General features: G+C 43.9%; 1 protein-coding gene across 5 annotated transcripts in view; it reads left to right on the forward strand.

The window, feature by feature from the left end:
- Positions 1-12,391, forward strand: part of LOC106568171 (ran-binding protein 3-like) — a 33,755-nt gene that overhangs the window by 4,202 nt on the left and 17,162 nt on the right. For 3 of the 5 annotated variants that reach the window (XM_014138265.3, XM_014138262.3, XM_014138263.3), the window contains exons 2-6: positions 6,180-6,241; positions 6,406-6,436; positions 6,551-6,622; positions 6,879-6,941; positions 7,936-8,001. In XM_014138265.3, coding sequence (XP_013993740.3) covers positions 6,180-6,241; positions 6,406-6,436; positions 6,551-6,622; positions 6,879-6,941; positions 7,936-8,001 — 294 coding nt within the window. The remainder of the gene's footprint in view (positions 1-6,179; positions 6,242-6,405; positions 6,437-6,550; positions 6,623-6,878; positions 6,942-7,935; positions 8,002-12,391) is intronic. The other 2 variants (XM_014138267.3, XM_014138266.3) reach the window with 1 other exon arrangement.

Raw genomic sequence — 12,391 nt, forward strand, 5'->3', positions numbered from 1 at the left:
TGTGTGGGCACCTGCTGCTTGTGATATGGCGGAGCGATTTTTTTTTTTCCTGGTCCTCTTTTTTTTCTTCTTTTTTTCCCCACCTTTATTTAACCAGGTAGGCTAGTTGAGAACAAGTTCACATTTACAACTGCGACCTGGCCAAGATAAAGCATAGCAATTCGACACATACAACAACACAGAGTTACACATGGAATAAACAAAACATACAGTCAATAATACAGTAGAACAAAAGAAAACAAAAAGTCTATATACAGTGAGTGCAAATAAGGTAAGTTAAGGCAATAAATAGGCCATGGTGGCGAAGTAATTACAATATAGCAATTAAACACTGGAATGGTCGATGTGCAGAAGATGAATGTGCAAGTAGAGATACTGGGGTGCAAAGGAGCAAGATAAATAAATAAATACAGTACGGGGATGAGGTAGGTAGATAGATGGGCTGTTTACAGATGGGCTATGTACAGGTGCAGTGATCTGTGAGCTGCTCTGACACCTGGTGCTTAAAGCTAGTGAGGGAGATATGAGTCTCCAGCTTCAGAGATTTTTGCAGTTCGTTCCAGTCATTGGCAGCAGAGAACTGGAAGGAAAGACGACCAAAGGAGGAATTGGCTTTGCGGGTGACCAGTGAGATATACCTGCTGGAGCGTGTGCTATGAGTGGGTGCTGCTATGGTGACCAGTGAGCTGAGATAAGGCAGTGCTTTACCTAGCAGAGACTTGTAGATAACCTGTAGCCAGTGGGTTTGGCGACGAGTATGAAGCGAGGGCCAACCAACGAGAGAGTACAGGTTGCAATGGTGGGTAGTGTATGGTGCTTTGGTGACAAAACGGATGGCACTGTGATAGATTGCATCCAGTTTGTTTAGTAGAGTGTTGGAGGCTATTTTATAGATGACATCACCGAAGTCAAGGATTGGTAGGATGGTCAGTTTTACGAGGGTATGTTTGGCAGCATGAGTGAAGGATGCTTTGTTGCGATATAGGAAGCCGATTCTAGATTTAATTTTGAATTGGAGATGCTTAATGTGAGTCTGGAAGGAGAGTTTACAGTCTAACCAGACACCCAGGTATTTGCAGTTGTCCACGTATTCTAAGTCAGAGCTTTCCAGAGTAGTGATGCTGGACGAGCGAGCAGGTGCGGGCAGTGATCGATTGAATAGCATGCATTTAGTTTTACTTGCGTTTAAGAGCATTTGGAGGCCACGGAAGGAGAGTTGTATGGCATTGAAGCTTGTCTGGAGGTTAGTTAACACAGTGTCCAAAGAGGGGCCAGAAGTATACAGAATGGTGTCGTCTGCGTAAAGGTGGATCAGAGAATCACCAGCAGCAAGAGCAACATCATTGATGTATACAGAGAAGAGAGTCGGCCCGAGAATTGAACCCTGTGGCACACCCAAAGAGACTGCCAGAGGTCCGGACAACAGGCCCTCCGATTTGACACACTGAACTCTATCAGAGAAGTAGTTGGTAAACCAGGCGAGGCAATCATTTGAGGAACCAAGGCTGTCGAGTCTGCCAATAAGAATGACAGAGTCGAAAGCCTTGGCCAGGTCGATGAATACGGGTGCACAGTAATGTTTCTTATCGATGGCGGTTATGATGTCGTTTAGGACCTTGAGCGTGGCTGAGGTGCACCCATGACCAGCTCTGAAACCAGATTGCATAGCGGAGAAGGTACGGTGGGATTTGAAATTGTCGGTAATCTGTTTGTTAACTTGGCTTTCGAAGACCTTAGAAAGACAGGGTAGGATAGATATAGGTCTGTAGCAGTTTGGGTCTAGAGTGTCACCCCCTTTGAAGAGGGGGATGACCGCGGCAGCTTTCCAATCTTTGGGAATCTCAGACGATACAAAAGAGAGGTTGAACAGGCTAGTAATAGGGGTTGCAACAATTTCGGCAGATCATTTTAGAAAGAGAGGGTCAAGATTGTCTAGCCCAGCTGATTTGTATGGGTCCAGATTTTGCAGCCCTTTCAGAACATCAGCTATCGGGATTTGGGTGAAGGAGAAATGGTGGGGGCTTTGGCGGGTTGCTGTGGAGGGTGCCGGGCAGTTGACGGAGGTAGGGGTAGCCAGGTGGAAAGCATGGCCAGCCGTAGAGAAATGCTTATTGAAATTCTCAATTATAGTGGATTTGTCGGTGGTAACAGTGTTTCCTAGCCTCAGAGCAGTGGACAGCTGGGAGGAGGTGCTCTTATTCCCCATGGACTTTACAGTGTCCCAGAACTTTTTGGAGTTAGTACTACAGGATGCAAATTTCTGTTTGAAAAATCTAGCCTTAGCTTTTCTAACTGCCTGTGTATTTTTGTTCCTAACATTTCCTGAAAAGTTGCATATCACGGGGGCTATTCGATGCTAATGCAGAACGCCACAGGATGTTTTTTTGCTGGTCAAGGGCAGACAGGTCTGGAGTGAACCAAGGACTATATCTATTCCTAGTTCTACATTTTTTGAGTGGGGCATGCTTATTTAAGATGGTGAGGAAGGCACTTTTAAAGAATAGCCAGGCATCATCTACTGACGGGATGAGGTCAATGTCATTCCAGGATACCCCGGCCAGGTCGATTAGAAAGGCCTGCTCGAAGAAGTGTTTTAGGGAGCGTTTGACAGTAATGAGGGGTGGTCGTTTGGTCGCAGACTCATTACGGATGCAGGCAATGAGGCAGTGATCGCTGAGATCTTGATTGAAAACAGCAGAGGTGTATTTGGAGGGCGAGTTAGTTAGGATGACATCTATGAGGGTGCCCGTGTTTACGGATTTGGGGTTGTACCTGGTAGGTTCATTGATAATTTGTGTGAGATTGAGGGCATCAAGCTTAGATTGTAGGATGTGTTGTGTTAAGCATGTCCCAGTTTAGGTCACCTAGTAGCACGAGCTCAGAAGATAGATGGGGGGTAATCAATTCACATATGGTATCGAGGGCACAACTAGGGGCAGAGGGAGGTCTATAGCAAGCGGCAACAGTGAGAGACTTGTTTCTGGAAAGGTGAATTTTCAGAAGTAGAAGCTCAAATTGTTTGGGTACAGACTTGGATAGTAATACAGAACTCTGCAGGCTATCTTTGCAGTAGATTGCAACACCGCCCCCTTTAGCAGTTCTATCTTGGCGGAAAATGTTATAGTTAGCAATGGAGATTTCAGGGTTTTTGGTGGTTTTCCTAAACCAGGATTCTGACACGGCTAAGACATCCGGGTTGGCAGAGTGTGCTAAAGCAGTGAGTAAAACAAACTTAGGGAGTAGGCTTCCACTGTTAATATGCATGAAACCAAGGCTTTTACGGTTACAGAAGTCAACAAATGAGCGCACCTGGGGAGTGGGAGTGGAGCTAGGCACTGCAGGACCTGGATTAACCTCCACATCACCAGAGGAACAGAGGAGAAGTAGGATAAGGGTACGGCTAAAGGCTATACGAACTGGCCGTCTAGCACGTTCGGAACAGAGAGTAAAAGGAGCAGGTTTCTGAGCACGATAGCATAGATTCAAGGCATAGTGTACAGACAATGCCCCTTTAACCCCGCCCAGCCCCGGAGTGACATTCTGATTGAGACCAGAGTAGCCTAGTTTAAGGCAGCTTTTAGGGGGAGTGCCCCCCGCACCAACCCACTCCTGCTCCTTACAGAGACAAGGAAATTCAAGAAAATGTGTGTGCGTGCATGTGTGTTTAATGGGCTCTCCTCTGCGTCTCTTTCTCAGGGCAGCGGTTTGTGGAGCACTGCCACTGTTGGCAGTGGTGTTTATGGCATATTCAGCTTCTGCCAGAAGAGAATCTCACTGCTTCTTTACAGGCCTGTTAAGTTACCACTAGCAGAGGACAGAGAGAACAAAACATACTTCAGCAAACAGTTCAATCTCTCCTCTGTGCCTTCCAAAACCTGAAACTAGGGGACATTAAACAATAATATTTAATTCAAAATCTGTACAGATAACAGATTCCAACCAAATGAAAGTATTACCATGGAAAAATTACATGATTCACTTTTAGAGTAGGCCTACTGTTTCTTTAGTACCTGCTGCTGAAAGGCTCTGTTGAGGTCTTCATACAATAAAGACTAGTTAGTTGTGCCTTCCTTATAAATTATGCAATAGAATGGTCTACCTGTGAGCATCAATTCTCTTTGAGAGGCCTGAGGAAATATTTATGATCCACTCCTGCAATGAGCACGGGCAGGGCATGTGCATCTCTTTTGATGTCAATCTTCATAGATCTTAGTTTGCAGTGCTCCTCGGGTTTTTCTACCAGAGACAAACATGTTAGGGTTTTTTCTCTTTGAGAAAATAAACATTTAAAAATGGATTAATATATAGACAGACCATGTCAGCAATATTCCAAGGAATGCTCTTTTAAGCTCAAAGGAAGCTAGCTTAATTTATTTTTCATTTCATAATTGGCAAGCATGTCTGTTCATGAAACGTGTTTATTTAGTACTCTCCTCTCTCACTTATGTAATGACCCTTGCAATCCATGATGTGGAAAAAGAGCGTCTGTCATAAAGAGTTGCCTGCTCTCTGGCGCTAGCCTGACAGGTTGCATCATGTCAGGATTTTGTCATGACGTCTGTTGCGTATGGCCCTCAGCCGAGGTCCGGGGTTGTCTGACCTCTGGACACTCAGACCTATGGTATCTGAGATACTGTCTGCCCAGACAGAAGCTAGGATAAGGGGGGAGGAGGGGAGGAAGAGGAGAGAAGAGTAGGAAAGGTTAGTGGAGATTCGGGAAAGAAGAGTTGAGATGGAGGAGATGCAATGGGTTGAATTGTTACTGTATATTCGCGTTGTCTGGGGTGACCAAACTCAACTGTGAGTAGTACGGTACCTGACCTGTGAATAAGTATTTTCCCACAGCAGCGATAGCATCACCTATGTGTCAGGGAGGATACACAGTGCTCCTATTGACACTCAGCAAAAACACTCTACCTTATACACTGATGACCACCCTTCTATGCTGTTACATTCAGAGTAATAGACACTTGTCTCTGGCACCACTTGACTGTTGGAGTGTTGTGTAAACTAATTGCAATTCCATTTGTGGTGCCCTGCTGTTTGTCTACAGTAGGTCATGTGACTGGAAGCCCTCAGAGTTGGACTGTAGAGTTAATAAGTAGAGCTTGCTCTGATTTCCCCAGGAGGTCACAGACAGGATTACTGTGGCTTGTGGTAGAAATAGCCTTCATTGACCCATTACTGTACTTTTTAGCTTTCAAAGAAAGCTGAACAACTGCATAAATGCAAAAAGCAAACACGTTTCAATGTTAATTATCAGTATATAGGACACATATTAATGAGTTGCATCTGAACAGTCAGTTGTCTTTAGAATAGGCTGCTCACACGATAGACTTGGGTGAATTCCAAGTGATCATCTGTCACTGACTGTGAAGTGTGAACGCCATCTTTCTCCATGCCCAATGTGAGCACAGTCACTGACTGACACAGCACTGGCAAATCTCAACATGTGAATTAGCACACCAAAAGACATTACTAATTGACTCTAAGCTGAGTTAATCATATGAAGTCAGATCAGTGACAAAGTCCCTGTGTATTTATAGCCTCCATACAGGTCTGGACCAGTCTCAGTCAGTTTGACCCAGGGCCAAGCCTTGGCGTCTGGTGCATAGCTGGCTCACACCTCCACTGCTATCCCATCACTCAGCCCTGTCACGGTGGGCTTGTCCCCAGCGTCCAGGGCCTGTTGTCAGGCTGCGTGGTTACATAAGAGGCCTTGGATGTCAAAGCCTCCATTGATTAGAATAACACATTGGGGTGGGATGACGATGGACATCTCCAGTCAGAACTGTGGGCGAGCCTAGAGATCGCACCGCTCTTTGGGTCCTTGTTTAGTTGGCTGTGTGTTTTGAGGGTTAATTGAGGAATAATAAATGTAGTAGGAAATTACTCTTAAATTCAGAACAGTGCTACTGTTGATTTTCCTAACTTTGCATTTTAGTGTCTTGGCAGAACAGTGTGTACCGACAGCTCACAGTCTCAGCCATTTCCCTGGTTACGTCTTTGTGGTTTCAGTGACAAAATTAGGAAAAGTGTTTTCCTATTTGAATTTAAGTAAACGCTTTTAAACTCAGTTACGGTTTAGCTAAGATTCACTCATGGATAATGACTCAGTGGCTGTATCAAACTTCAACAAGGATAATTCTCTAACTGTGCTATAATCTGTCTTTTCACAGAGAAAACTGTGCTTGCCCCACCAGTGTTCGTCTTTCAGAAGTCTTTCACCCTATCCATGAAGGTAATCTGAATCATATCCTGAAGGGTAACATGTTGACAGATGATGCACATGCATTATTAAAAAGGAGTTGCTAATAAAAAGGATACATTCAGAAACATGTCATGGAAGAATATGTATCAGTAGTTTGTATTTCTGAACTTTCTTTCTGAACTGATTTTCTACAGAGGAGAGCAGAGAGATGGGAGGAGGGATCAGGTCAGCATTATATCTGCCGCATGTCATAACGAGCAAACATTTTGATGAATCTCTGTTGCTTTCTATTGCATTGGCAGTAATGTATTTATGTGTACTTGGCTTGTTCTCCAATAGTTGTGGGAATCAGTCCAAACAAACGAGTCCGATCCTTCACATACCCTAATCCTAACAGCAGAATGAGGAAAGGTGAGTGTTCAGAAATATCAATTTGCAGAAATTGTTTGCCTACTCTATTAAAAAAATACATATATACGTATTATGGTATTATTACCACCAAACGTAAACATTTGAGGATTGAATTATAATTCCTGTTCCCCAGTGTTACTCTCCTTTGATAAAGGTGATCTTTTTTTGGTACAATCTCTACTGACATTTCATCTACAGTATATACACAGTGCTGCTGGTTAACATTACTTTTATTTTTTCTCTGCATCTCTGACAGGCTCCTGTGACGGCAGTAGACGAGTGCGAACAAATTCCCACTCTTTTCCCCCATCACCTCCAGGTAAACAACCGCACCCCCTACACAAGACCTGTCATCTCTCTAGTGTACTCTATTATCTCTATCCTTTCATCCATCCTTTCTAAGCTGTCCCCTAGGGCATACAGTGCCCATGCAACTGAGTCTAGTTGCCTGATTCCTTGACTCGCCTGCAGATGATTGTAGCCTTAATAAAACTGGGATCTTACTGGGATAAAATACAGTATCTCCATATCTTTGAAATGAACCGAAGCAGTGCACCATGACGTAGCCGCTGGAAGATGTTTGGCGCTACAAATGGATATTTCAGTCAGTTAATACAGTACTAGTAAAGGCCCAGTGCACTACTGTTGTGAGAAAAAAAAAATATTATAATAATAATGATTTTTCAGGGGTGCTGCAGCACCCTCAGCACCCCTACTTCCCGCGGCTAAGCATCATGATCAAACTTTCTTAAAGGGTTTTCCTGTCTATATTCACTGCTAGTATTTCCTCTAGGTCCATACATTCCAGTCACACCATCCATGTAAAGGGTTCTTCGGCTGTCCCCATAGAAGAACCCTTTGAAGAGCCCTTTTTGGTTGCAGGTAGAAGCCTTTCTACAGAGGGTTCTATATGGAAACCAAAAAGGTTCTACCTGGAACCAAAAAGGGTTCTTCCTGGAACCAAAATTGCTTCTCTTATGGGGACAGCCGAAGGACCCTTTTAGAAAAAAAAATGTGTGCAGATTCCCAGCAGCCGCTTCAATGCAGCCCCCAGTATCTCTTTCCCCTGATCCGTTTCAGTTTCACTCTGTCACTGCAGCCCTCACCTGCTCATCACAAATCACCAACATGACCCACTATTGGCAACGCGGAACCCTCACTGCTCATTGTTGGCCAATCATGTTGTATGTTGTTATGTGCCAAGTCTGGCGGTCACTTTGACATAAATGTGGAGCACGTTTTAACTTTAATCATATATGATATGTCTGTCTGTGTGAACTCTTCTGACGGATCTCCTCTCCGATCTTTCCTAGTCTCAAGATCAAATGTCTTCATGCCTTCAAATCTGTGCAACCGGGCCAACATTTCCCCAAACAGAGGCAAATATCCATTCTCTGGTCTTATGTTTACATTTTGATGTGCTAAAATACCTCTAATTATCTAAACAACTAACAAACCACACTTAATCTCTATTCTACATACTAATACATTCGGTGAGTATTCAGACCCATTGAATTTTTCCTCATTTTGTTACGTCACAGCCTTATTCTAAAATTGATTCAACATTTTTACAAAAACTCATCAATCAATACCCCATAATGACAAAGCAAAAACAGGTTTAAGAAATGTTTGCTAATTTATTAAAAATAAAAAACAGAAATACCTTATTTACATACAGTTGAAGTCAGAAGTTTTTCCCAGTGGGTCAGAAGTTTACATACACTCAATTAGTATTTTGTAGCATTGCCTTTAAATTGTTTTTAAATTGGGTCAAACGTTTTGGGTAGCCTTCCACAAGCTTCCCACAATAAGTTGGGTGAATTTTGGCCCATTCCTCCTGACAGAGCTGGTGTAACTGAGTCAGGTTTGTAGGCCTCCTTGCTCGCACACACTTTTTCAGTTCTGCCCACACATTTTCTATGGGATTGAGGTCTGGACTTTGTGATGGTCACTCCAATACCTTGACTTTGTTGTCCTTAAGCCATTTTGCCCCAACTTTGGAAGTATGCTTGGGGTCATTGTCCATTTGGAAGACCCATTTGCAACCAAGCTTAAACTTCCTGACTGATGTCTTCAGATGATGCTTCAATATATCCACATCATTTTCCCTCCTCATGATGCCATCTATTTTGTGAAGTGTACCAGTCCCTCCTGGAGCAAAGCACCCCCACAACATGATGCTGCCACCCCGTGCTTCACGGTTGGGATGGTGTTCTTCGGCTTGCAAGCCTCCCCCTTTTTCCTCCAAACATAACTATGGTCATTATGGCCAAACAGTTCTATTTGTGTTTCATCAGACCAGAGGACTTTCTCCAAAAAGTACGATCTTTGTCCCCATGTGCAGTTGCAAACCATAGTCTGGCTTTTTTAAGGTGGTTTTGGAGCAGTGGCTTCTTCCTTGCTGAGCGGCCTTTCAGGTTATGTCGATATAGGACTCGTTTTACTGTGGATATAACGTAAACTCACCCCATTCCGTACAAATGTGCGCAACCGCGACATTCAAACGAGGCTGAAAAGAAAACTAATGGGACTGTAGCGACTGTGTTGACTTCAAAATCTGGGGTGTGAACTACGTTTCTATTCAAGCGTTGATCGACATGGTAATGGCTCTATAGTATTGGAGAAAAGTTGAAGAAACTGACCCTCCATTACATCGTGACGTGTCATGCTGTAACGTACAGCACGCATAAAGCAACTATTTCTGTCTTACAATCTCTCTCCACCAGGTGTAGCACTTCTCTCATCGTTTAAAAACAAGAAATGGACGGTGATGGGGGTAAGAGGGGATACCTAGTCATTTTTTGCGTCGTCACTGCAAGCGATCATGACTCTCAAAAGACAATGTTTACTTCTGAAGATCACTTTGGCACCGCCCTAAAAACCCGATTCAAATTCAACACAAACCTTCAAATAGGTATGTAATGACACATTATATAAACTCTTTATAGTGTTTTATTTACATTTTGGTATTGACATTACAGTTGATCTGGAAGTATTACGTTTTTGGGGCGCTAAAATAAGGTCAATTGTACGGACCAAGGCGATGTACAAAAGTGAGTGAGTTTACGTTAGATACTTTTGTACCTGTTTCCTCCAGCATCTTCACATGGTCCTTTGCTGTTGTTCTGGGATTGATTTGCACTTTTCGCACCAAAGTACGTTCATCTCTAGGAGAGAGAAAGTGTTTCCTTCCTGAGCGGTATGATGGCTGCGTGGTCCCATGGTGTTTATACTTGCGTACTATTGTTTGTAAAGATTGAACCTGGTACCTTCAGGTGTTTGGAATTTGCTCCGAAGGATGAACCAGACTTGTGTGAGGTCTTGGCTGATTTATTTTGATTTTTCCATGATGTCAAGCAAAGAGGCACTGAGTTTGAAGGTAGGCCTTGAAATACATCCACAGGTACACCTCCAATTGACTCAAATTATGTCAATTAGCCTATCAGAAGCTTCTAAAGCCATGACATCATTTTCTGGAATTTTCCAAGCTGTTTAAAGGCACAGTCAACTTAGTGTATGTAAACTTCTGACCCACTGGAATTGTGATACAGTGAATTATAAGTGAAATAATCTGTCTGTAAAAAATTGTTGGAAAGATTACTTGTGTCATGCACAAAGTAGATGTCCTAACTGACTTGCCAAAACTATAGTTAATTAACAAGAAATGTGTGGAGTGGTTGAAAAACAAGTTTTAATGACTCCAACCTAAGTGTATGTAAACTTCCGACTTCAACTGTAAGTATTCAGACCTTTTGCTATGAGACTCGAAATTGAGCTCAGGTGCATCCTGTTTCCATATATCATCCTTGAGATGTTTCTACAACTTGATTGGAGTCCACCTGTGGTAAATTAAATTGATTGGACATGATTTGGAAAGTCACACACCTGTCTATATAAGGTCCCACATGAGGTCGAAGGACTTGTCTGTAGAGCAACGAGACAGTATTGTGTCAAGACACATATATGCAGCATTGAAGGTCCCCAGGACCACAGTGGCCTCCATCATTCTTAAATGGAAGAAGTTTGGAATCACCAAGACTCTTCCTAGCGCTGGCCAACCGGACAAACTGAGCAATTGGGGGAGAAGGGCCTTGGTCAGGGAGGTGACCAAGAAGCCAATGGTCACTCTGAAAGAGCTCCAGAGTTCTTCTGTGGAGATGGGACTTGGGAGAACCTTCCAGAAGGACAACCATCTCTGCAGCACTCCACCAATCAGGCCTTTATGGTAGAGTGGCCAGACGGAAGCCACTCTTCAGTAAAAGGCACATGACAGCCTACTTGGAGTTTGCCAAAATGCACCTAAAGGATTATCAGACCATGAGAAACAAGATTCTCTGGTCTGATGAAACCAAGATTGAACTATTTGGCCTGAATGCCAAACGTCACGTCTGGTGGAAACCTGGCACCATCTCTACGGTGAAGCATGGTGGTGGCAGCATCATGCTGTGGGGATGTTTTTCAGAGGCAGGGACTGGGAGACTAGTCAGGATCGAGGGAAAGATGAACGGAGCAAAGTATAGAGAGATCCTTGATGAAAACCTGCTCCAGAGCGCTCAGGACCATAGTGAAGGCTCACCTTCCAACAGGACAACGACTCTAAGCACACAGCCAAGACAATGCAGGAGTGGCTTCGGGACAAGTCTCTGAATGTCCTTGAGTGGCCCAGCCAGAGCCCGGACTTGAACCTGATCGAACATCTCTGGAGAGACCTGAAAATAGCTGTGCAGCAACACTCCCCATCTGACTTGACAGAGCTTGAGAGGATCTGCAAAGAAAAATGGGAGAAACTCCCAAAATACAGGTGTGCCAAGCTTGAAGCGCCATACCCAAGAAGACTCGAGGCTGTAAACGCTGCCAAAGGTGCTTCAACAAAGTACTGAGTAAAGGGCCGGAATACTTATGTAAATGTGATATTTCAGTTTATTTTAGAATAATGCTGTAACATAACACTTCTGCGAGCAGGCCTTTCTAATCGACCTGGCCCGTGTATCCTGGAAGGATATCCTGTCAGTAGAGGATGCCTGGTTGTTCTTTAAAAGTGCTTTCCTCGCCATCTTAAATAAGCATGCCCCTTTCAAAAAATGTTGAGCTAAGAACAGATATAGCCCTTAGTTCACTCCAGACTTTACTGCCCTTGACCAGCACAAAAACATCCTGTGGCGTACTGCACTGCCTTTAAATAGTCTCCGCAATATGCATATTTTCAGGGAAGTCAGGAACCAATATACACAGTCAGTTTGGAAAGCAAAGGCTAGCGTTTTCAAACAGAAATTTGCATCCTGCAGCGCTAATTCCAAAAAGTTTTGGGACACTGTAAAGTCCATGGAGAATAAAAGCATCTCCTCGCAGGTGCCCACTGCACTGAGGCTAGGAAACACTGTCACCACCGATAAATTCACAATGATCGAGAATTTCAAGAAGCATTTCTCTATGGCTGGCCATGCTTTCCACCTGGCTACCCCAACCCCGGCCAACAGCTCTCCCCCCCCCCCCCCACAGCAACTGGCCTAAGCCCCCCCCCCCTTCTCCTTCACCCAAATCCAGACAGCTGATGTTGATAGAGCTGCAAAATCTGGATCCCTGCAAATCAGCTGGGCTAGACAATCTGGACCCTCTCTTCCTAAAATTATCCGCCGACATTGTTGCAACCCCTATTACTAATCTGTTCAACCTCTCTTTTTTATCATCTGAGATTCCTAAAGATTGGAAAGCGGACGCGGTCATCCCCCACTTCAAAGGGGGAGACACTCTAGACCCAAACTGTTACAG

This window comes from Salmo salar, chromosome 13 (assembly GCF_965601325.2).
Source record: "Salmo salar chromosome 13, fSalSal1, whole genome shotgun sequence".
In the NCBI taxonomy this organism is placed as follows: domain Eukaryota; kingdom Metazoa; phylum Chordata; class Actinopteri; order Salmoniformes; family Salmonidae; genus Salmo; species Salmo salar.